Source organism: Alosa alosa, chromosome 12, assembly GCF_017589495.1.
Source record: "Alosa alosa isolate M-15738 ecotype Scorff River chromosome 12, AALO_Geno_1.1, whole genome shotgun sequence".
Taxonomy (NCBI): Eukaryota; Metazoa; Chordata; class Actinopteri; order Clupeiformes; family Clupeidae; genus Alosa; species Alosa alosa.
The window spans coordinates 24,208,858-24,235,153 of NC_063200.1; the positions used below are offsets into that span (position 1 = coordinate 24,208,858).

The window sequence follows — 26,296 nt, forward strand, 5'->3', positions numbered from 1 at the left end:
TGAACCAGTTTGACCACTTTTGGCTTTATTTCGATATTTTAAGCATAGCAAGAGAACAAAGGGACTTTCAGCATCAGGATATACAATTTAAATGTTGTGAAATTGTCTTGCAGATATCTGACTGCATCCAAAAGGCCTTAAATTAGTTATAATGCTTAGGTCTATTTGTTTTTACCTTCAGAGACAGGAGAGGTGCGCAAAACCAAAAGCTATCCTCCAGTTTTGTTTTATAAAATAAACATTTAAAAAAAAACTTCAAGGCAACATTTATTAAGGTATGTGACAGACATTCTCCTCGGGTTTTCAACGATTGATATGAGATCCACTCCAGGATTTTTCTTAGGTGCTCTTCTTCTCTTCGAACATGATGTTGGCTGTGGCTCTCTTGGCTGCAAAACAAAAACCAAAAACCTTTGCTGTAATGGGTGGTTTTCATAAAGACTTTCTCAGTAAGAGGTTTTTATGAGAAAAGTAAAAATACAATAAAAGAATGAGATAAAACACATTAACTGTAATTAATGTAAAATGTCATAGAAGTACAGGTGTGTAATGTATGGTAAACTGTTACATTGTAAGGTATGGTAATGTGACACAATACATTGGTCAGCAACATGGAAATGATCATGTGTGTTCACTTCATTACTGAAATGATGTCAATTGGAACAAATGACTTTGGATGCTCTTAAGCTTTGTCTTTCGTGTTCAGCATAGAAGGTAAGAGGTCACAAATCATTACACAAACTAAACCTACATGACATCAATTTTAAACAATGCTCATGTATCGACACATCCCACAGAGTACCAAACTGACTGTTTGCACTTCCTCACCCTCATCTTTGAACTTGTCAGCTGCTTCGGATGCCTTGTCTTTAATATCCTTCATGGCACTGTCAATCCTGGCTTCATTCTTCAGGAAGATGGGACGAATGATGCGATTGTAAATCAAGATGGATCCGTTGGAGGGAGTGGGAGCCATGCACCACACCAAGAAAGCACACTGTAGAGTACCAAACAAACACAGATCTTTACATTGTACATTGTGTTTTTTTCCTCATTCCAGAAACCATTGTTAAATATATCCATGCAAATAGTTTTATTAGATCAAACACTGGTGGTTCAGTGGGGGAAAGGGTTGCCATGGAGTTTTTGATAAGGCTACAAAAAAGAATGTGCATGGGACTGGTCTGTGGTTTGCAACAAATAAAGCACTGTTTGTCAGTGCTTCTCAAAATACTTTTTGAAATAGACATTTATTTGTCTTGGGCATAACATTGTGAGAAAATTTAGGAAAAGTGCAATAATGCTCCTTTTAATGTAGTAAACTACATACGGAACAAAAAAACTAAATATAACATGAATGCAATTTGCTCTTATTGTTTGAATAGCAGGTATTTGCAATATAAGTCTGTCTTAGCTAATTACATTACTGAATACACTGAAGCCAACCCTAAATCAAATATTTGCCCTTTACCTTCAGCATATAGTAGAATGGGAACCAGAACAGGAAGAGGTCAGCGAAGAACTCAGCCACACTGAACACCCCATATACCACCCAGTAAGTCAGCCATTTTGTGTCGTCATCTTTGGTTATACTTTCAATTGCTTTGATCCTGAAAGTGACACAACACACAACCTCATTAAGTGGATGCCTTAACGGGGAAATAAGCACGTAGAGACAATGTAATTACCTTGTCGGTATCATAAATCGAACAACAGGAAAAAACAAGTGTGCCGCCTAACCATGTTACAGGCAAATACATCGCTCACAATTTGGGTATCCTCTCCTTGACACACTTCTCAGTGCCTTGCCACTGACTCACTGTTTTACTATGAAACTGGGCTATTACATTGAACTTTATACAGACTTTGTGTGTCTGTAGACTGGTGTCTACTTGAACACTAAGACGCATGTGGAACCAACTACCATGCAGCTGTGGTCACTACTGACAGAGATGAGTCACTCGCCTTCTCGTGGTTTGGTAACCCTGTTTTTCTGTGCTTTGTAGGCCTACATATTCTTGTGTAACTACGGACTTACCAAATCACTACAATTCTACAGCAGTCATTTTTGCAAAAAGTACAGCCATTTTTTTGTAATTCTTTTTAAGACCACTTGAAGAAAATGATGACACGCTACTCTGTAATCTTTTATCTCAACATTTTATGTAATACTCAACTATCACAAAGGCTTATGTTATCAACATGTGAAAGGTGTGTCCCTTTAGGTAAAGGCCTACAGGTCTTAAATTAATGGAAGGGGGCAAGGCGAGGCACTGATGGTGCAATATCACCCTATCGATTGACATCCTCCATTTAGTGTTCCCAAGAAAAATGATTCACTGGGTGGGGAGGCTGAACACAACTGGTAACGTTGGCCTATAGGCCTCAAAACAAACATGTTACTTCCTAAAGGTCAGCTGTATGATCCTACATACATTTTCATAGGCAAAGAAAGGTGAGGTCGACCACGTGGTCCACATCTGTGTGCTACTGTACGTCACGTCTCCCACCTTGCTATCACCAAAAGCTACCATGTGTTTAGAGGGTGTGTATGGCCTATCCATAATCATAACGGCAGTAGGCTATGGCCCGTAGGAGGGTGAGTGACGTAATTCACTGACAATTGTTCCGGCAATGGCAGCAACAGCTTTTTCATTTGTAATGTTACCATGCTACTGCAGGTTATACAAGACACAATATACTCACGATATATATGCTGGGTAAGCGAATCCAATCAGATTACACAAAAGAGAAGCTCCGTATCCAATCACGAGATATATAGCAATAATGGCGATGATGGCTGAAATAGAAGGCAGCGTGATGAACAATTTAGATCTAGGTCCTATGTCAAAATAGAACGGACATTTTATTCACATTATGGAACTGTGGCGGCAGAATACATCGTATCTTACAGGACAATCAACATCTGTTACCAATGACAAAAAATGGTGTAGGCTATGCAACGCATGCAACGTTTTATAATGGTTGAGATACATTCACATATACGATACAATAATGTGTCCAAATTATGTACAAGAACTATTGCTATCGGAATACTTGATTTGGTTATATTGGAAGAGAGAGCGTATGGCCCTATGTACAGCATACAGCACTTTACAGCATAACGGCTTTTTTTTTTTTCTCAGTTCCTGATGCCGTGCTGCGCTAGTGTAGGCAACTTACCGATTGAAATATAGGACCTATTCACTCCCGTTTTCGTTTCAATCTTCTCCAAAAGATCTGTCATAAGATTTTTCTCATGAAGAAACTTATCAAATCGTTCCTTCAATCCTTGTGCCATGGCGCCGTTTCCTGTATGGCCGTGTCAGTTGATTATTCAATAAACTTCATAAACTGCGACACCCATGCACAATAGCTCTTTTCTGCTTCACCTAAAATGATGGTGTGAGCGTCACAGTGTACGTTTTGCTACGTAACGGCGCAACCACACCCTTGTGGGCAAACAGTATTGTTTATTTCTTGTACATAAATGATGTCACTATAAACATTTCTACTGCTAACGTTGCTCATTCATGTATTAGCCATGTATGTGCGCATTAGTGCAAAACGTTAGGAATATTAGTATTGCCAGAGGGGTTAAAAAACGTAATCAAGGATCTTTGGTATTACATTTTGACTGCGCCTTTACTGTTCATGACTCAGTATCAACATACTGACATACAAAGTCATGATGTTCTGTGTCATGTATTGTTGATAATTGTTTATACTTTTATCTGATGCACTGGGATCTTTGCATAGACTGAGAAAGAAGCTTAGAACTTTATTTTATGATAGCTTTCCTCCTTTCCTCTCCTTTTAAGTTATTTGGCATCGTTGTGAATTTTGATTGGATTTGCGAGATGCCTGTCATATATAGCTTAATATTACTGGTTCGATATTTTTTATGAACGCCCTTATTTATCAACCATTGGTTGAAACGTTAATATGTTCGTGGTTTGAGCCCACCCTGCATGGACAATAACGTGAATTTGCGCGGCGTCTCACTGTATTTTTAGCAGAGTGGCTAACTAGCTAACTACGTAGCTAGCTAATTTCCGATGTAGCTAGAATACTTTCTAGGTTGTTTTATGAACTTTGCTAATGTATAGCATGGCTATGTCTCTCTGCCAGAACTGGCTAATGTTAGGGTAGCAAAAAGAGTAGCTTTGCGCTGTACACCTTCCAAAAATAGTTTGGTTGTTCGGGATGTTTTTATCTTTAACATGGAGACAAAACGAGGGGATATTCCCAACGGCGTATTGGACGACCTTTGCAGGTAATGTTAACTAGTTAGTTAGAAAGGGTTAGCTTGAACTATCCAAAGTAGTCTCGGAGTGGCTATTAAACAATAGGATTGCAATGAACATTAGCATACCATTAACGATATGGCTTTCAAACGCATTCAAGCATTTTAGCTGTAGCAAATATTGAGCGATTGAGATGTTTGAGGTGGAGAAAATTACATATTCTACCCCTTATTTGTTTGTATCTACATAGGTTAACCTGATAATAACATTAGCTTACCTGCAGAAGCTAACGTAACTTAGCTGTAACGTTATCCTTTTAAACTGTTTTTCTTTTTCAATAGCAACAGTTAGCTTAGCTGTAAATCTGAAATGTGTAAACATTAACTGTATGCTTTATAACCAAGCTAACTCAAATTGTTATATCTGCCTCCCATTTTATTTTCAACCAATTCAGCTAACGTTACTCTAAATGTGAATGTGTTATTTGCAATGTTATTTGGGGACGTAAATGCTAGCAAAGGTTAGCTTAGCAAAGGAATTCTTAGGTTGATTCCTTGAAGTTACACAGCGTATGTCTAGGGGGGAAACGAAACCTCTTATGTCTTGTTAGATATCTGCCACCCATTTTATTTTCAACCAATTCAGCTAACGTTACTCTAAATGTGAATGTGTCATTTGCAATGTTATTTGGGAACGTAAATGTTCTCAAAGGCTAGCTAGCAAAAGAAATCCTTAGGTTGATTCCTTAAAGTTACAGATTTGTCTAGAGGGGAAACGAAACCTTCCTCTTATATGTCTAGTATGTCTAGGGCTACCCATACAAATATTTAGCACGTTAGCCTTACTTTCAATGAAATATTAAGTTGTTATTGTTGATTTGAATCATAAAATGGCGCGTTAATTGTTTCCTTACGTTTAGTTCGAGAGTTACAGTATGTGTTGCTTTGATATCCAGAAGACTGGCTATCGGCTAATTTTTTAGTCATTTCCTCTTAAGAAATTACACGTCGCGAAATGATGTTAAACGCCAATGTTTTCATTCACAGGGCCTCTTTCAAAGATGCCTCTTGTTCCATCACCTTATATTCTATTACCGTTTAATGCATGTATGCATGCATCCATATAGCATTTTATTCCCAACCCTAGCATATTGAGAGAGTACTTGTTCTGTTTTACTTAATACATGATTTATATCGATGAATTTCTTTCTCACTACAGCCGCTTCATCCTTCACATCCCCAGTGAAGAGAGAGACAATGCCATTAGAGTTTGCTTCCAAATTGAGCTTGCCCATTGGTTTTACCTGGATTTCTGCATGCAGAATGCACCAGGACTACCTCAGTGTGGGATAAGAGACTTCGCCAAGGCTGATATCCTTTGTTGTTGCTATTTTGGTTGTTTTAATCAATTTTGTCCTTAGATACCAAATCTGTCCTTGCATTGTATTTTATTGCGCTGTGCTTTATCTCTGAGCCACAAGGCCTTGAATACTTACTTTCCTTAACTATCATACTTTTTAATCATTGTCCCTTTCTGCTGCCGCATGGGGAGGACGTACAAAAGGTTTTAGATCAATGGAAGGAATACAAGATGGGTGTTCCTACATATGGTGCAATTATCCTAGATGAGACATTGGACAATGTAAGTAAAACATTGTATGGGCCCATGAAGGCCTACTGTCACTTGACTGCTCTTGGGAAAGTCTAGAAATTCTTGGAAAGTTTTTATTTTTAAGAAAGGTTAAGTTTTCAAATGATGCCTCTACAATCTCCCTGAACTAACAGTGATTTTTTTGTTTACCAATGAGGGAACTGAGCACATTCTCTAGTCTAGACCATCATAAGAGCTGTGGGCCTGTATTGTCTCCTGCAGGCATTGCTAGTTCAGGGCTACCTGGCAAAGTCAGGATGGGGTTTTCCAAAGGGAAAAGTAAATGAGGATGAGGCCCCCCATGATTGTGCAGTGCGTGAGGTGAGAGATTTTTTTTTTTTTCTCTCTCTTTCTCTCTTTTCTGATATTGCAATCACATGAAACATTATCATTATTGGTAGTCTGCCACTGTTCCTGTGTAGTATGTCTTGATCTGTTTGAATCCAGTTTATGTACTCTTGTGAATTTCTTATGTTTGGACCTATTAAAGGAAAATTCCAGTGATTATTTTTTTTTTTTTTTTTTTTTTTTTTTTAAAATAATCTCAGTTTCTCAGACCTACACTCTGGGGTCATGTTCATGAGCCCCCATGTTCATGCCCCTAGAGTGTAGCGCTCTAGCTGCTGGCTGCAGCAACTCAAGCCAGCTAGAACCGATTGTTTTCAGGGTTTTTTCGTACCGACAGTACTTGGTGACCTTGAGAAACAGAGATCTATGTTAAAAATGAAGGCAATCAATAAGAATTTCATCCTGTATTTCAAACTTTATACTAAATTTATTCACTTTTGATGTTTTTTGTGTAGGTGATGGAAGAGACGGGTTTTGATATCCGAGATCGTATCTGCAAAGATACGTACATTGAGCAGAAAATCACAGACCAGTTGGCTCGACTGTACATAATACCTGGAGTCCCAAATGATACCAAATTCAATCCCAAAACAAGAAAGGAGATTAGGGTACGAAGAAATTCTTGTCAAGTTGCATATATATTTTTATTTCCACATTATAAATACTGGAGAGGTTTATTTATTTATTTATTTGTTCCTTTCCCCAGAACATAGAATGGTTTGCTGTTGAACAACTTCCATGTCACAGGAATGACATGACTCCTAAATCCAAACTTGGACTAGCTCCCAACAAATTTTTCATGGCCATTCCATTCGTTAGGTCTGTATGTAATGGCTTTCTCTTTTTTTTCAAGTGCAGTAGCTATTGTCTGACACGCATAACTCTGAACTGTATAACAAATGTTGCATTGTTGTCAAGTCTATGACCAACTTTAACTAACGAAAGTAATACGCTTAGAACTGAAGGGTGAAAACTGTCTCTTGGATGTCCACAGACCTCTCAGAGAATGGATTGCCAAGCACAAAGGGGAGTCTACAGACAGTGATGAGGATTTTGCTTCCAATGGCAGCACTCCATGTAAACCACATACCCGGTAAGCCATATGCCATGAAAACAAACACATTTTCAGAAAGCAGTGTTTTAGGGAGATGGTTGGATGGATGGATGGGAGAGGGTTGTTTGAGCAGTTGAGATATTTCTTAAATATTTATTTTATAGAAATTAATATGATCTATACAGTTGGTGAGTTCAGCAGTTTTATCAAACAGGCCTTATAATTACAGGTCTGTTTGCCTTGAGGCACAGCCCCACAAGGTATTCAAATTAGACTTATTTAGGTCATTAGACATCACCACAAAGTCTAAGTGGCAGGTTCTTTGAGAACATGTTTGGTCTTGCCCTTTGTTATACGTTTATGAACTGAGAGGTGGCAACATTTAGTATGTGCAAATAAGTGTTTAGCAAGTTTTAAGGTAGTCTAATTATTGTACTGTGTGTAATAAATAAGGCAACATTTTTCCAAAACTTGCAAATGCCTCTCACCCAGTTTTTTTTTTTGAGTCTTCAGCCCATTATCTGTAGAACAGACACTTAGTCAAATATAGTGTAATAGGCTCTTTGCACATACGGCTTGTTTGTTTCCCGGTGGAGCCAGGTGTGTTTTAACCTGCCGCCATTGGTAATGTAATTAGTGTCTACACGGACCCGTTTGGGTGTTGCACCCAGTAAATCAGCACTTTACGATAAAAAAGGATTTATGCAAATTACAACTTTTATGCAAGTTAGTGTTCCACCAGAAACAAAGCAGCCGCATTGAGAGACTTTTTTTGTGCAAAGAGCCCATTGCTACGTTTCCTCATACTTCCCTCATGTGCATACTTGAGCCTCACTCAGTATAGTAAAATGTCTTGTATTTTTAAAAATGTGCAATATTAATATTTGGACTGTTACTTCTGTGAATTTTAGGCTATCATTTGAGCTCTTTAAATTGTCCTAAAGTCTTTCCTGGACTATGGATGGATAACTCGAAGAATCTGTATTTTTGTGAATCAAACCGCATTTTACAATCAAGAGACATCTGCCCTTATTAGATTGCAAGTGGGTTTGGGGTATATGATAAATGTTCCTGTAACCCACCCTTTAACACGGCCCCTTTTTGTTTATCCTTCTCATTTTTATTTCAAGGTCTAAATCCAGACGCACCCCATTGTTGACTGAAGCATCCCCAGGAGATGTCTGGTCCAAGCAAAAGCAACAAAAGTCGTCCGGGCAACCAGCACAGGAAATCAAGGTTTGTGCAAATATGTTCACACGTTGCCCTGGTAAATAATTCAAGATATGTATTGGTAGAGATCGCGTCTGACTAGACAATGGTTTTGTAGCAGTCAAAATTATGTTTATGTTTTAATATATCCAATGACTGATGATTGTGTGTGTGTTCACAGCAGAACCACAGTGCAAAAGGCAATGGGAAAAAGAACCAGGGCTCTCCCAACATGAAGAAAAGATCAAACGGGGTCAGCACACAACAGGTGAGCCCGACTTCAAAGAAAACATAGACTAGGGCTGGGCTGAACAAAGCCATCCCTCGCCACCTGTGGTCACATGCTTGGCATGTTGGAGAGAGAGGTTTCGATAATGGCTGCCTTAGTTAACAAATACACCTAAACCACCATAGTGTGCAGTTTGCAATAGACTACACCTACACCATCATAGTATGCAATAATGCCTTTAAAGTAGGAGTCATTTGTGTCATTTGTTTAGTAATTTGTGAGTGAGCAATTTGAGTTTGTTTATGTAATTAGAAAACCCAAGATGGGCTGATTTGGAGATCTACAATGTTTATGGTCTTCTGGACAGTCATTGTTTGCATAGCTTGGTGAACAGTAGTGGGTGTAGCTGCCAAGGAGACAATACGATACCATCACGAGGATATTTGGACAACAATACAATTATTTATATTCTACCATCAAGCAAGTATTGTGATTTGATTCTGTGATTTTAAGGTTACGTTTGGTGTACTGGGAATCTCTACAGCCATCTTAACATGGTCAATTTGTTAACTGCTTTTTCTGACTTCCTTGTTCTGCAGTAAGACAGCAGATGAATGAGGTCGTGTGCCATCTTGTGGAAGTCAGAAGCAGGCACAAGACTGCAGACGTTTAACAATAGAGTTGCTAATCATATAAATGAATATATACCTTTAATTCATAACCTTATCATAGTACTACACTGTATCAATCTTTTTCCTACCTCAAATAAACAGTGAAGGTGTTTATGCTAGGGTAATGTTAAGAGATACCATGGAAATAGTTGGAGAGGTACAATGTCTAGTTTGTTCTGTACCTGTACTGCAGTTTATTGCAGTGGTTTCATGGCTGTTTATGGAAATCTGAACATAAGTATAGAATGGCTATATGTTGTACTTTTTTTTTTTATTATTTATTTTTTATTTTTTATTTGCAAACATCATTGACATTACAGAAAATGCAACACTACGACATGCACATGAATACTACATACGACAAACAGACGTACATTACATAAACACATACTGTAACTTAACAAGACATCACATTGACTTGGCTTCCACAAACATAACACAACATAACATTAATAACAGAAAGGCTAAGGATGATTTGCGTCCAGGATGATTACAGATATGATTATCAGGGATGAAATTGATGACCCGAATGAAAAGAAGGGGGATGGGGTGCGGATGGTAGCTCTAAGAGTGTGAATGAGGTGGTGTTGGGATGGGGGGGGGGGGGGGGGGGTGAGGGGTAGTGAGTATGTGAGGATGTATGTGTGTGTGTGTGTGTGTGTGTGTGTGTGCGCATATGTATAAGGCTGGTTTGCTGTTGGGAGGAGAGAAGCTGGAACATAGAGAGGGAGAGAGGGAGGGTTTCAGGGAGGAGTTGTAATTATTCTATTAATGAACATAATAGGAATAACTGATTGCCTGGTTGATTGCCTGACTGATTGCCAACCTGGGCACCCATTAATGGCCACAGTTTGTACGAGCTGACAGAGGGGGAGGAAGGGCCACCCATCGCCTCAGGCCCCCAGCATATGCACACATCTGCAGCCCCAGACCTTCACCCAACACGCCAACCTAAATATGTACAGTATGTGGGCTAGGTTGAGGGGTCTATCTAGAATGTAGCATTAAAGAATGGGCATGCATGGTGAATATCTGTCAGATTTCCCCATGCACACCACACTTACCCTGTGTAAGATGTATGCCTCAACAATGTGTGCATTAAAATAAGTGAGGCATGCAGATAGACACCTGATGAGGCATCTACCTGCACTCCACTCTTACCCTAGCCTGTTTTGTAGTTTTTGTTTATGTATGTCACCTAACATGTAGTGCGATAAATGTTGTACATTTTTTAAAGGGTTACACTAGTCAGTCTGCAGCCAATAACAGCAGGGTACAAAAGTGCTATATTGGGTCGAATGTTTCTGCTTGCTTAAATAACCAGCGAGCCAGGAGTGTATTTCAGGTGCGTGGTTTAGTGACAGACCTGGCTAAATTAACCCAGAGGAAGTGGTACATCCTCTAATAGAGGAGCCTTATGGCTGTATTCCCCCAACAAAGAAAAGCCAAAAAGTTATATTAGGAGGTTTACTGCTTTCTGTTGGTCATCTTGCCCAGGTTATTCACTAAACTATTCCGCTAACATCTGTTCATTTTGGATAATTGGTTGTAGTGTGTATTGCTGTTATCATTTTGAAGCCCCTGAAGCCACCGGGTGGCAGCAAATCTAATATGCAAATACTGACATGACATGCACTTTTGCCTAAAGGGGGCGCTACAGCCTTTGAAAAAATGCTCTTAGATCCACTGAGCATGTTATGACACTATGATGGGCAAATTACTACTTGGCCCAGTACTGCTTAAAATTGGGGAATCCTGTGTGTGCATGTGTGATGTATTTATGTCAAAATTTCTGTTGTGCAGAAAGATGAAAGGAGACTTCAGCCTAGAAGACTACAAGACAACTTCGACACAGGTCAGTTCATTCATGATGTTTTATTATTTCTGGCAGTGATACTTATGGTGTCTTAATGACCGTTGTAGCATTTCTAAAGATGGCTTTGCGATGTTTTTGGATATAGCGGAGATTTCCCTTAACTTTGCTGCGTCTGCCGCAGCCTCAGGTAGCTCCTCTCTGCACCTCTGGAACAGCTCTAAGGCCCGTTTCACACCGGGTGCGTGTGTCAGCTGCATGGCGTGTCCGTTTTTATTTCGGCTCCCATGTTAATAGGTTAGACATTGCACACCGTCTGCGTGACACGCACATCTCAGGGGCGGCTCGAGCTGCGCCAAAAACGCGTGCATGCTAGGAATATGACTCGCGCCTATTTTTCATGCAACACGCAAGCGTGTTGGAAGCGTTTCCATTCAAAACAGTGAAGGAAAAAAATGACGTGAGAAAGAGACGTTTTAATTGGCAGAGAGGCCGCCGCAACGCTGCATCACACACGCTTCTGGTAAGCAAAGACCGAAAACGCCACGCAGCCGACACGCAACAGAGACGCGACGTTCACGTCACGTTCCCGCTGTGAAACAGGCCTAACTGTCACGTTTTGTGTATGTACAATGACTGTCCTCACTCTCTGCCAGCAGTATTTGGACACGGAGAGTGTATGGTTTCTGAGGCTTTTTTGTTGCAGTTTCATTCTGTAACCCCCTCCCATCTCTCTCTCGCTCTCTCGATCTCTCCAGATGCGATCTACAACTCGTACGGCCTCAACGGCCAGGTCCCAGGCCAGCCGGGCGCCATCAATGGAGACTCTGAGCACATCCTATCCTCACGGTCCTTCCTCACCTTCAAGTTTGACAGGGAGGCCATCATGAAGTGCTTTGACTCGTGAGGCTCCCGCCCCAACGCACACCCACTCACAGTATTACCCCCCCCACAATGAGACTTTACTCGTCGCTGGGCAGCACATAGCTATTCTCTCTCCAGTCAAAACAAAGGAAACCCGTTTGCAGAGGTCAGAGTAGGGGATGGGGACAGTGAAGGGCCTGAGAGGTCTGAATCGGACCAACTTCTTGAATAAAGTGGCAGAAGTGTTCATGTGTAGATATATATTTTTCCACCCCTGAAAAAGGCAAGAATTATGGTTGGGCAATTGGCTCTGGAGCCATTTGTTGCTGCACTGTTGGTACCAGCTTCCAGACTTGGCGTCTAGGACCGAGTGACGTGTGCATGTGACTGCAACTGCATCATGTCTTGCACACGGGGAAGCCACTTAGGGAGAGCCCACCCGGCATGTTGAGTGCACCAGTTGTTGACTGGACGGGCATGTGAGTGTGTTTGTTAATGGGTCTGTTATAATGTTATGTACCCATAGCCAGCCGCGCCTCCTGCTTCCTCTGTGTGTCAGATATACTAGACATCTGCAGGTACTGTACTGCGAATATTTTGCACCAACGCGCTAAGTACCATCAATAGTTGGGGGGCGGGAATTGTTGCTGAATCATCTCTGTGAAGGTCTTGCAGAAAAGAAGGGCGAAAAAGGAACTCTTGCACTTTTTCTAATGCTGTCGAGGAATTGGTCCTCTGGTGATGAATGTTACTTTAACAAAAGAAGAAGTTTGTTCGAAAATGATGAGGGTTTCTTCAGGGAACTGTTCTCCTCTTCTGCCTCACCCTAAACATACACTTCCACCCATCTACTCAATAAATGCATTAGAAAGTCACTGTTTTAATGACCACATGGTTTAAGCAGTCATTTTTCAGCTTTTTCTGAGCCATCGGTGACTAGTACTGAAACCTGATTGTGGATCTGCGATGGCTTTTCCTATCATCATGATGACTCATCATTTACTTATTTGCTTCTCTTACATTGAGCTTTTAAAAGTGTCAGTTGTGAACACTGTACTGTACATTTCTAGCAGTGTGTCTCTCTTTGTAAAAAAAAGAAAAATCCTTCCTTTATTTTTTATTATGTGACTGCTTGAGTTGTGTGTTGTGTGAGATGTCATCAGGAAAAAGTAATTTCCACGTTGTTGTCAATGTTGTCTTAAGTAACCTTGAGGGTTTACTATTTGTATTCATATTTGAACCGGCACTGATTTTGTTTATTGTTTTTCTCATTTTGGTTTCCTTTTACAGTAAATGCAGTAACATTTGGACTGGATAGTTTGAAAAATGGAGTTCCATCAGTATGCAATGTGGTTCGCATAGTTACCGAGCCTTGGGGGGGGGTTGCGTTTGCTGTATATCGTCTTTTGCAATAAAACCTCTTCTCTTTAGAGCTAATGATGCCGTCTTTCCTGTCTTCATTTGGGAGATCTAATCATGGCCTTGTCTTTTTCACTGAAGTGGAGCATCATAATATACCCATAGACTTCATCTGATAAAAATAATCCCAACAGACTTTTTCAGCGCACTTCAAAAGACTCTCAAAGAAGTCTCTAAGCCGTTATCTTGACAGGACTGGAAACTGATTGGCTTGCATTAGTTTTGGACGGAAAATACATTTAATGAATTCATTAAAGTTTTATATATGTATGTATGTATGTATGTGTGTATATATAAATATATATGTTCAGTATTGTGACACTCATGTAGGTCTTGTTTATGAGCTATTCAAGTTAAATAAGTTGGGTCTGGTGTTTGTAGATGCCCAAATACCCCAAGTGGACTACAGGGACTCTGCAATGCTTTATTTACCCACAGATTTGATGTATGCCTTGGTGCCGAACATCTGAGTTTTGTGGACCATCTACTTTAACAGATAGCAGGATCAAATAGATAATGTCAGAACAAGGAGTTAAAAATCAACCAGGAATAGACTGATAGATAAACGGCACCCACTCTATGTAAATATTGTGATAAACCATCTTGTTGCATGTGAAAGGCATGTAGCACACATATTAAAAAACCGTTAGCAAGGTCCCCAGAGTTAAAACATTAGGCCAGTGGGTTCACATGTACCCTGTCCCTGGATGTCTGGGCTTCTAAATGGACACAGCTATAGGTAAACTGACTTGGCTAATGAGTACGGAGTCGTAATGCAACCCATGCTGTCTATTTTAGAAAGTCTAGGTTCTTGTGTTTGGTGTAATCAATCAGTCTTGGGGAAATTGCTCTCCCGTGAGATATTCTTATGAAACTAACAAATAAAAAACATTTTTTGACTTGGGGGGGAAAAAAAAGACTAGCCACACAGATGCACAAACTACATACAGACCTCTGGATGTCAATGGAGGTTCACAGCACAGTGTTTTTTTTCAGTGGTCATTTTCTAGATTGTGTAACACCACTCTTGTAGCTACAGTATGTAAATCAATTAACCCAATGTAACATCAGTGGAACATCAGTAAAAATTACTTAGAATACTTTTATTCTTTTATTACACACCTTAATTGCTTTTTTACAACTGCTTACTCACGTTTTACAAACTGCACTTACAAAATACAAAACACCACAATGAAGCCACATGTAAAACAATGATTTACCTTTTAATCATCTGATTATATTTTTCCAAACTTGTTTTTTGAAGGACAGTGCCTTAAAAAGTACACAATTATTTAAGGTCTGACCTCTTAAAATGTGAACCATGTGTAATGTTTTGCAAAACGTGTTTTATGACATTGAAGCCTGAGTCAAAAGCTGAGAATTAGCTTATGGTTTTGCAGATTTGGTGTAGGGTTTTGTTGTTTGAGTGACAGGTTTCAGAAATTGTCTGACAGATTTTGTCTGTAGCAATTCATGAAAGCTGTAATAAGGAACCATATAAAAACGTCTTGCCTGCATTTGTTATGGTTATGGTTATGGGATTTGGCAGACGCCTTTGTCCAAAGCTACACACAAATACAAAACAATATAATACTTAAAAATTGTAGGTGTCATGTTCACACAGAGAAATATGTGAAACCATCAAGTATTGTCTCAAAACTCAGGTCTGAGTTTAGCCAGTTCATTCAAGTAGAAACCTTCTCCTCTCCTGACGTAATTGGACAGACAGAAGTTATTCATTAAAAATTCTCTTGAGGAAGGCGTGAATTTAATGAGGGATTAGTGCACTGATTGGGGCTTTTGATGCCCTTAACTTCGTCTGAAGGCATTGTTTTTCCTCATACTGGAGGAAATAAGAACACATACACCAAGGGGTCACTTGTGCAAAGTAAGGCTTGAGACAGCTGGAGAGGAGGGAATAAATCTTGTGAATGGCGTCCTGAGAATGTGTTTGTGAGTTATAGGTCACTTTCACCTGAAGTCTGTGTAAGCCCTGTGGGTGAATTCAGTCCTACTCTTTTGGTAAATCAAGTATGCTCACCACCATATGACTTTCAGTCTCTGCCTCCCTCTCTCTCTTTCTACCTCTGTCTCTATCCCTACCTCCATCTACAATTCATCCTCCCTTTTGATGCATCCCTCTCCCCCCAACACTTCATTTCCTCTTTCTTTTCTCCACCATGCATCCCTCACTTTTTCTTTCTTCCCTCATCCCCCCTTCTTCCTTTCCTTTCTTCCTGTCTGTCTCTGACCTTTCGGGTATGTTCTCTCTCTCTCTCTCTCTCTCTCTCTCTCTCTCTCTCTCTCTCTCTCTCTCTCCCTCTCCCATGTGAGCCTCTGCGAGACTCGGACCCATGCCTTAGAGCCAGAGACGCGGAACAAGGGTGACTGGTTGTAATGGGATCCCTCAAGTCTCCGAGCTGGGGGTGTCCCCTAGGTGAAGAGTTAATTTATTAGACACACTCTGATGACCAAAGACTGCCGGTAAAGTTAGACACATGTACTCTCTAAGCTCCACTCTCAGAGGAGGAATCAAGGAAATTGCATATGGTCCTCAGTCATCCTTTCATACTAGTGAGCATGTTTGATTCATGAACGGTAGGGTCATTTTAAGGTTAGAGACACAAGGCCATTTTTTACTGGCAGACAAGACATTTTTAGATTAGGAGGAGAAAGTCTCCAAAAAAGAGAACTGCTAAAAGTGGATAGTCAAGTATGGTAAAAGACCTCTTCTTTTTCATAGAAATCTTATATTAATCTTTACTTTCAGAATGAGCTTTAAGAGGGAATTCTCTTTTTTCCCCAATTCTAGGAATCCTTAAGCTGACATAAGCAAAAGCATTTCAAGAAAGATGAGTTAACCCAGAAGTGACGAGTGTCTGCTTGAATCATCAACGTGCAGAAGGCAATTCTCTCTTTTCTCTGGGACAGACAAACTTTAGCTGCATTTGGCAGAACCTTTGCATGTCGTCAGATGGACTTCAGAGGTAAGTAGCAGAAGTTCTGAACTTCTGACAACACTCGGACACCTCTGCTGCATGTTGGAGCGGGTTCTCAGGGCTGCCACACCTCCACCCCTCCCACTGAACGACACTCTGGACTTTGCTCATAACCAAGGAAAGGGGGGTGGTGACATGCTGTGTGTGTGTGTGTGTGTGTGTGTGTGTGTGTGTGTGTGTGTGTGTGTGTGTAGAAGTGGGTTTGTCTGGTTAGCCAGAGGGCTGAGACCAGCCGATTAGATTAGGTTGCACTTTTTGCATGGGTTAGGAGCAAATCTGAAAAGGAGAAAGAGAGGGAAGGGGAGGGGAGGTGGATGGAGAGAGAGAATGTAGAGGGTACCTTCAGTGGCCTCAGGGCCCTGATTGGCCCTTGCTCCATCCTTGGGGGGCCTCTATTTAAAAGTCCAGCCCAGGTGAAAGAAGCCCAGAGTTGGAAAGCAAGACGGCGGTTAACAAGAGCCTTTCCAAGACGTCTAGACATCACCACACAGCCCAGATGCTACGAAAAGCCTTCCTCACAGTCCTCTTTCTCCACTGTTTGGTGTTGAGTTTAGCATCTTCCTCTTCATCATCGGAGGAAGATGATGGTAGCAGCGAACAAGAGGGCGAAGAGCACAAAAGTAAGTCTAAGTTCTTTACACTGCTGTTTTGTTGTATTCTAAGAAAAGGATATCATTTAACAGGAGTTTTCCTGAAAGAAGATTCTAGGTTGTGTACAGATGTACATGTCGAGGTTTGTGAGTGTTAGCCTTGGAATTGAATTGGGAGACTAAATACAAGCGGTACTCACAAGCACTTTAAAAGGCAGTGTGTCTGTCTAGACAATAGACATTAAATAGACAGACAATGCATTCTGAAGGCCATGGCATTGCTGAACCAGTTCCTTTTTGTACAACTGATAAGTCAGCCAAGGTCCTCCACAGTCTTGTTTGAGGAGTCTAAAAAAAAGCCTTGTGAGACTGATAAGGCTAAGCAGCAAAATATTGCATTTCCCTGTACTGGACAGTTCCACTTCAAACATTATAACTTGTGGTGTATCACCACTGATATAGCTGCCAAAGGGTAACGACTGTGTATAATTATTACAAACTAATTGTTGTGTTGAATCAATGGACATCAGGCTGTTTTCTGTGATTTATGAATGAAAGGTAAAATAATGTATGACTGTGTGTGATGATGCATGACAAATTAACTAGCATGAGTTTTAAATTTCATTGACATCAGGCTGTTTTCTGTGATCTATGAATGAAAGGTAAAATAATGTATGACTGTGTGTGATGATGCATGAGAAATTAACTAGCATGAGTTTTAAATTTAGTAGCATCTATAAACAGTGGAGTGTCACTAGGGGGAATAATATCAGAGAGAAAGATAAAGATGGAAGATAGCATGTTAGTTTCTCCTAATTTGTGAAGTCTAAGCTTGATAGATTTGACTTTGTTGGCTTTTATCAACTTTGTTCCCACCTTTGATACTTGTTCTTGTGGTAATAGATTTTTTCAAAATTGAATAATCAATCAAAACACAATATTTCTAAATCGCACAGATTGTGAACAAGTGAAGCCATCAGGGCATACTTGTAGAGATTATCAGTTAATACAGAATTTATCTTAAAGGCACAGTCCCAGACTTTAACTCATTGTAAACATTGTGACTTTAACACATTTTCGGTTACACTTTAATTGACGGTATCTACATAAGAGTGACATGACATTGTCATGAACGTGTCATAAACATGAGTCACAAATGTTTATGACATAGCGCTTCTGTTATTAAAGCAATGGTTCGGAGTAATTTCACCCTAGGGTCCTTTGCACCATGACCCCGAGCCAAACACCCTCCCAGAACCTGTTTTCCCTTGGTCGAGCCCTGGTCGAGTAGCGCTGTCAGAAACTAATGAGTTTCTGCAGTCTACTGGTACCAACTTTTATCTCGTAAATTACCCCACTAATAATGCCCTGAATGGTACGAAACATCTACAGTATGTTCTTTACTCATAAAACGAGGCATTGAAAAGTTTGTAAATACACCAGGAGTTTATTTTAATAAGACTTGCCTGATGGATGCTACTATCTGCTACTATACTGCTGCGTCGACGTAACTTCCGTGATTTGGAAAAAAGCCTGTAAAAGGAAAGGAAGCATGCATAAGGATGTTGATCCAGGAATGCACTAATATTTTGTTCGTAGTACCAGTTTGCAACAATTATTAGTTAACACTAAGTTGTAAACACTTCGGAAAAAAATATTAAAAACTGGATATACCAAAAAACTTTGATGTAATCGCTTCCTGCCAGGACTTTTATGGGCTTTTCCCAAATCACGGAAGTAACGTCGACGCAGCGGTATAGTAGCAGATAGTAGCATCCATCAGGCAAGTCTTATTTAAATAAACTCCTGGTGTATTTACACACTTTTCAATGCCTCGTTTGTTGAGTAAAGAAAATACTGTAGAAGTTTCGTACAATTCAGGGCATTATTAGTTGGGTAATTTACGAGATAAAAGTTGGTACCATTAGCGCTACTCGACCAGGGTTCGACCAAGGGAAAACAGGTGTTTGGCTCGGGGTCATGGTGCAAAGGACCCTAGGGTGAAATTACTCCAAACCATCGCTTTAAGTGTCATCCGGTTTTTGGCATGACAAGTTAGGGTTAGGGTTCATGTGTTCATGACAGTGTCATGTCACTCTTATGTAGATACGGTCAAGTAAAGTGTTACCCAGTTTTCTTCAAATGTACCGAAATTGATCCTCATATTTCTCTAGCTGTCTTGTGTGTGCTCTCAAAAAATAAACTCCTATGTTCATGCACAGCCCTGGATTTGTGGATGGGAAACAAACTGTAGATTGGAGTCACAGTGACAATCCACAACTTTGCTTTAAAAGCACTGAAGGAAGTGATTTATTTACACATTCTACAGTTTCAGCACTGCACACCGGTGTGGATTGTGACTCAAGACTGCACGAATACTCTTACTCTCCTACTCTCCTCTCTCTCTGTGTCTAATATGTGTGTCAGGGTGATGTGGAAAATAGCTTATTCCCTTAGACATTCTGTGTGACACGGATGCTGTGGACACCCTGTGGTTTTTGTAGTAGAGGCTTCCACGTCTACGTGCTGTGGAAGGAGTACAGCCAGTCCCGGACGAGTCAACGCCTGAGTCCTGTCTTTCTGTGCCAGTTAGGACATCACAGGCAGGGGCTATGTTAGCGCAGCTTTAGAAGGATCATCAAAGTCTCACTGTGGGACAGATTGAAAAAGACACATGCATACAGGCACACACACAGACACACACACACACGCACGCACGCACGCACACACACACACACCTTTCTCTCTTTCCTATGCATACACACACTCACTCTCTCTTTTGTAGCCACAGGCAGGCAGACATATTCACACACACACACACACACACACACCAGCCATTTTTCACAGCAGACATTTTTCACACCAGGGTGCAAACAGTGAGACCAGAGAAGATCAGTTATTCATTCATACGACAAATTACCAGCAGGATTGTTTATAATAAGCAGAGACTGTATTAACACAGTGCTGGCCAGTCTTTTCCTGTTAACCATCTCAGATGGACAAAGACCTCAGCTGTCCACATAGTACACAATGACTTCACTTCAAGCACCTTCTATTCTGTTTATTTAAAACTGTAAAAAAGGGGAAAGGTCTGACAAAAGTGAAGTCACAAGCACAGACACTTCTTGATTGATTGGTGTCAGTTGGGGTACAGGACAGGGGCCTGGTGGGTGTGTGCCGTGTTGCCAAACTCCTGTATGATCACGTGTGCAGAATCACCCTAGCTTTGCCCAGGGTATGATTCTGCTGCGTCATTACCACACAGCCTGAGATAAATCAGGAACAAGGAATGCTTTGGGCCGCAGATATTCCAGCTTGCAAGATTTAAGTGGAAGAATCTTGGCACCCCTCACAGTTGCACAACAAACAACAAAACAGATTGACAAGTGTTCACCCAAGGCCAACGCCTGCCAGTGCAAATTAACAGCTTAATTAAATGTTTTCTGTTAGTTGCAATAATTTTTTTTAACTAAGCAATACTTTAGAGTAGGCTACTTCCAAACCATGGTCCTGGTTTCGTAACCATATAAATGAAGATATTGAACACAATGATTCATAGGCTAGCCTACATGTATAGAATGCTGAAATAGGATTTGGAAAAGAAGATTTATAAACTTTAGTTCACACCCAATTTCCTGGATAATTCCTTCTGGTATGCTGACCTTTCCTCTGTTGTGTATGTTTTATTCCAAGAGCAACCTTCACATCATCTAACCACAAAACATAGCCTATTCCATGTTTTTTAAAGGTTTGATGTGTTTTGGTCTACATTGCATTAGCCTGGGGAAGCATTTGCAATAGGCCTATGGCTTGTATGGACCAGTTTGAAAATGAAGAACATGAGTTTTAGCAGGAAAGGCAGACTAGTGAAGGTGAATGCGATTCCTCTGAGTCAGCCACATCAGCTGCTGGAAAGGGGAAGTGAATTCCATGAACATAGCTGCCAAGGCTATCATCTTTAAAAGTTTCAGTGACTTCAACACTTACCACATCATTTTACTGGAACCGGATTATACAGTGGTGGAAAGAGTTCTCTAAAATACAGGAATACGTGGCCCTGAATCATAGCCTTCCCATTTCAGGACAGTCCTGCCCGTACGTGCGCCCAGTAACGTAGCCCTGTGATCTGCAATGTTGTAAGACTGGCTGACTGCAAGTAATTCACGTAACTTTTCAAATATAGGGCAGTCTGTCTAAATTCATCCGTGACTGATGGATACAAGGGACTTAATATTTAAGGAACAGTTTGCAGAGGTGATTCCCAGCCAGGTCGGCTAAATACAGGGTGTTGGACGTGGCGAGCTTCGTGGTAGGTAAACCAAGACAGCTGTTCCAGTAATGCTGTCCTCAATTATGAGTCAAATTGAGATGGCCACTTGTTTAATATACAGAAGATCTGCCAAGATGTGGTGGAACACGTGTGAGGAAAAGGAAAGTTTCCCTTCAAGGTTTGCAACATTTGCTTCTATGTGGTCTGCAGCAGAGCCTTCCAATCCCAATATATTGGGCTGAACTACCTGTTGGGGAAAATGGTGCTTATTCCAGAATGACTTAATTGAACTCACTGTCCACTACATCATTTTCAGTGCTCATGTAATTTCCACATCTACCTTTACAAACTTAAAAAGAGAAGTTACACACTGACAGTCACATGCTAATTCAAGAAACAGCTGTTGCTAGACATCCTTACATTACTATCAATACAAGTGGTCACACAACCACCAAACATCATGAATCCCTATATTCAGATTCCTGGATGCTGTGAAGTATCAACTCACACAGGGGAAATAAAGCCTCAGCTCTGTCTGCAGCTGCTTTATTACGTGGTGCTGTCTGGGCACTTTTAACATGAGGTAGCAGGTAACCTGACAGTGGACCTGGGGAGCACACAATGGGCCCAACACTCAAGGGTTCCGGAATGGTCCTGAGTTCAGCTGGAGCATAATGGTGGTATTCAGCTCCACTCATGAAGGAGTGATTGTGTTTGTCTGCCGGTGTGAGTCGGTGTGGAGGAAAGCTACGGGTGTTCTGTGCCTGCAGGGACAGCATGCACTCTGTTAACTCTTAGTCCCCTCTTAAGGTCTAAGGCTGGAAGTCCTACTGCTTCACTTCAGTTGTTTTGTTTCATGGATTCCATAAAGTACCTAGGTGCAAACAAATCAATGCAATTACCAATGTGAATTTTTGGGTCAAAGTTTTCTGAGCTAGCAAAAAAAACATTTATTAAACTGAATGTACCCAGGGCAAAAATGTCTGGCTGTGGCTGTAATTGTGTCATTCAGTATTACACAGCCTTTCTTCTTTGAACTGTTTTTATTAGCGTCGTGAAATGCGTGTTCATTTTATAGACTAATATAAACTCAGTTTAGTATAAATACTTTGTCTGACAAAAAACTTTGCATAATAATGAGTGAGTGAAAATTGAGGTTGCATAATCTGGAAGGGTAGCCTACAGTACATCTGATTACGTCTGCCAGTGATCTTGCAATCATGTCCAATCTTTGGAAAACAAGCTAGATGACATGAGGGCAAGACTGAAATATTAGAGAGACGTGCGTGACTGTAATAGTGACTGTGATAGTAGGAATGTAACCGTACCGTCAAGACACTGTTCACCTGGCCTGGAATTCATCACAGTCCAATGCAGACCCTTTTATCTACCACGGGAGTTTACATCGTGACCGCAGTTTCCACCTCAAGCGGACACTGACAAAGCACTGATGGAGCTTTGTAGAACTCTCAACAAGCATCAGAGTGACAATGTGGATGCAGCGGGATAGTGGCAGGGGATTTCAACAAGGCCAGCCTCAAAAAAGTTTTGCCTAATTTTTACCAGCATGTTAAGTGTAGCACCAGAGGGGAGAGGACACTGGACCACTGTTGCACTGAGTTCAAAGAGGGATACAAGGCTCAGTCACTTCCACCTTTCGGCAAGTCAGATCATGCTACTGTATTCCTTATGCCCAGATACAGGCAGAAATTAAAACGTGAGCCTCCAGCCATGTGAGAGATCCAGCTCTGGTCAGAGCAGAGTCCCCTCACCAGGATGCTCTGGACTCTGTGGACTGGGATATGTTTAGACATAGCTCTGATGACAGCATCGACAAGTTTACAGAAACAGTGTTGGCGTTTATCGGGAAGCTTGTGGATGATGTTGTCTCCAAAGTCACCATTAGAACATACCCAAACCAAAAGCCATGGGTAAATCATTCCATCTTCGAGGCCCTGAACAGTCACACTGCTGCTTACAACTCGGGGCTAGTATCTGGGAACATGGAGAAGTAGGCCCTACAAAGCTGCCGCGTACAAGGAGGAATGTTGAAAGACACCAAACGGCAGTATGGGGCAAAGATCCAATCCCAGTTTGAACAGTCTGACACCAGATGCATGTGGCAAGAACTAGGGGGGATGAGAGGCTACAAAGTGCCTGCTTCCACCATCCTGAGCACTGACGCCTCACAGGCAGATGAACTCAATGCGTTCTACGCGTTTCGACACAAACACCGCTGATAACATCCAGGCAACATGAGGGGTGTGCACCGGGAGTCCTGCCGATAAAGGAGACTGCACTCACCCTTTTAGAGCATGACGTATGGAGAGCATTCAGAAGCGTGAACACCAGGAATGCAGCAGGTCCAGACGGCATTCCTGCACGAGTATTCAAAATCTGCGCAGATCAGCTTGCTCACAGAGATATTCAATCACCCTTTAGCCCAGTCAACTGTAGGCCTACCAACCTGTTTTAAAAGATCAACAATTGTTCCTGTTTCAAATAATTCACATCCTGCCGGCCTAAATGACTACCGCCCTGCAGGGAGGTTAGTCAAAAACTGCATTTGCTCCTCATTGCCCCAAAATCGAGATCCCCTGCAGTTTGCCAGTTTAGCAGTCAGTCTAATAGATCTACTGATGATGCCATTAATTAGTGGGCTTGATCAAGCAAGCCCATTATTGTTCTTCTTAAGGGTACAAATTATGTAAAAAAAGATGGGACATCGCAAAGCCAATCCATGTCAAACAAATCTTTGTAGATCCACAGTAGACCATGTACATGACCTGGATTGGCTTTTCGTGCTGTCACATCTTTTTAACATGAACTGTATACACATGGTTTGGCTTTAACCCTAGCAACCACCATAGCAACCACCATATGTACCCTAGCAACACCCTAGCAACTATCTTAATTTCCCTAGCAACAACCTAGCAACCACCTTTATAATATGACCCTAGCAACCACCATAGCAACCAACATGATTACCCTAGCCACTACCATAGCAACCACATTATTCACCATAGCAACCACCATTTGTACCCTAGCAACACCCTAGCAACCATCTTAAAGATGCTATAAGTAGTGAGAACGGACTACCAGGAGTGCACCAATCTAGAGGGAATATAGGTACATCAGGAGAGTAAAGTCCAGAGTAAAGAAAATCACCAGAGATTCCAGTCATTCCCCAACAACTGCCTCTTCTCTGCCCTACGCTCTGGGAAACGTTATCACTGCCTGAGGGCCAACATAGAGAGAATGCGGAAAAGTTTGTATCCCCAAGCTATCCAGATACTGAATGAGGACTGTAGCAAGAGCACAAGCATGTTGGAAACACCTCATGCACTTTAGACATTTCTTCTTCTCTTCTTTTTCTATTTATTTCTCACATTGCACAGCCATGGACAAAGCATTTCACTACAAATACTTTTATGTGACTAATACATTTGAATTGAATTGAATTGAAATTATATTACTGTGGACAACATCACTGCCAATGAACCTGTGCATTTGGAATGTTTGCTGAACCAGCAGATTAAACCAGAGTGTTTTGTGTACTTATAAGAATAACCTTGTGGTAAAAATAAAGTATTAATCCACAGAGAGGCAAAAAGTAACGCACAGGCAAGCCTACCGTATGGCAAAGTACAAAGCTTTATTCACAACGCCGGAGACAGGTTACGAACACAAAAGCATCCTAGGCAAGCATGAGAGCAACAAGTCTTTCAGAGACAGTCTTTCCGTTATTTATAGGGCTAAACACGTTATTCTTTAAGGATTACATGAAATAAAGAAAAAAGAGCTGTCATTATAAAGAAAAACTATTATCACTCCAGACTCCCAAGGGAGGTTGACCTCAGAGGTCTTGGACAAGAGAAAACCAAAATAACTGAGATCATCCTTTCAATGTCTACATTTCTATAAAGTATAGCCAATTGGACAACAACAACCCCAGCAGACATTTAACAGCTAAAGTATTTTCCCACAACCTAGTTATACCATGTCTTTTTTCTATTTACAGAATCACACTCACATCACTGGGGCTACACTGGTAAGTGTAATAAACCAATCTGTAAAGTGGATATGCAATAGTAGCCTATCCTATTATGATAAGAGATCATTTACATTGATTTACTTGGCAGAAACTTTTACACAAGGCTGATTACAATCCAAGTAGCAGTTGGTTCACGAGAAGCTGTTTTAATGAGAGGAGAATTGCCACTTTTGGTCTAGTTATAACCCCAAGTTCTTTATTAATTTCCATCCTCATGCAAGATGCAATTGAGATATTGTATTAGTGGTGAAGGACAGACTGCATCTGTATCACTGAATGTGGTCTGATAAAATGTCCGATACAACGTCATTAGAAGTTCCTGTCATTCAGGATTGACCTTGAAATCGACATTCAATCAGTACTGCGATCTTGATAAAGTGAACATAATTCTCGGAAACATACTCTCCCTATCATCTCTGATAGACTGAGATCACGGTCTCACAGTTTATCGATTATTGTTTTGAATATCATTTCATAATTGTGATACATTGCACAGAGTGGCATTCTTACGCCATACCAAGGCCTTGAGGAAGGATTGTATAAGATTATGATCAAAAGATGGAAAGCGAAATGGCCTTTCCCTCTTTGGCTGACACCTCTTTCTTGCCACTTGGTCTTCATTCTTCCATGTGCTGTGATAGCATTGCTGACCTTCTGTCCTCACTCTCCTCTAGACCAAGCAACATGGGGTTCTGTTTTCACTGACTGCAATGGAAAATCCCAGTCTCCCATTGACATCAACACCAAGACAGCCATCTATGATGACAGCCTGCCCTCCATCAAGCTGGAGGGCTATGACCTGACCGACAGCCCTGCTCTCACACTGCTGAACAATGGGCACACACGTAAGAATCAGACCCAAGATAATGACACAGATGT

At 41.0% G+C, this 26,296-nt stretch overlaps 2 protein-coding genes across 4 annotated transcripts; one reads left to right on the top strand and one right to left on the bottom strand.

Moving 5' to 3' along the window:
• Nucleotides 1–8: 8 nt before the first annotated feature.
• On the bottom strand, nt 9–3,408 carry reep5 (receptor accessory protein 5). The gene is made up of 5 exons (XM_048258611.1): nt 3,184–3,408; nt 2,707–2,800; nt 1,472–1,610; nt 829–997; nt 9–389 (listed from the first exon to the last, which is right to left on the bottom strand). Exons 1-5 carry the CDS (start codon nt 3,299–3,301, stop codon nt 340–342), a joined length of 570 nt encoding a protein of 189 aa, XP_048114568.1. The 5' UTR covers nt 3,302–3,408; the 3' UTR covers nt 9–339.
• A 560-nt stretch (nt 3,409–3,968) lies between these two features.
• Nucleotides 3,969–13,522, top strand: dcp2 (decapping mRNA 2). 3 transcript variants are annotated; one of them, XM_048258612.1, is made up of 11 exons: nt 3,971–4,276; nt 5,466–5,617; nt 5,761–5,888; nt 6,120–6,218; nt 6,701–6,853; nt 6,952–7,064; nt 7,240–7,338; nt 8,430–8,535; nt 8,690–8,776; nt 11,212–11,263; nt 11,980–13,522. In XM_048258612.1, exons 1-11 carry the CDS (start codon nt 4,224–4,226, stop codon nt 12,126–12,128), a joined length of 1,191 nt encoding a protein of 396 aa, XP_048114569.1. In that variant the 5' UTR covers nt 3,971–4,223; the 3' UTR covers nt 12,129–13,522. The 3 variants fall into 3 exon arrangements, with proteins under 3 accessions (XP_048114571.1, XP_048114569.1, XP_048114570.1); XM_048258613.1 differs by having other exon boundaries at nt 3,972–4,276; nt 8,693–8,776; XM_048258614.1 differs by lacking the exons at nt 11,212–11,263; nt 11,980–13,522 and adding an exon at nt 9,050–9,658 and having other exon boundaries at nt 3,969–4,276.
• The last annotated feature ends 12,774 nt before the right edge of the window (nt 13,523–26,296 follow it).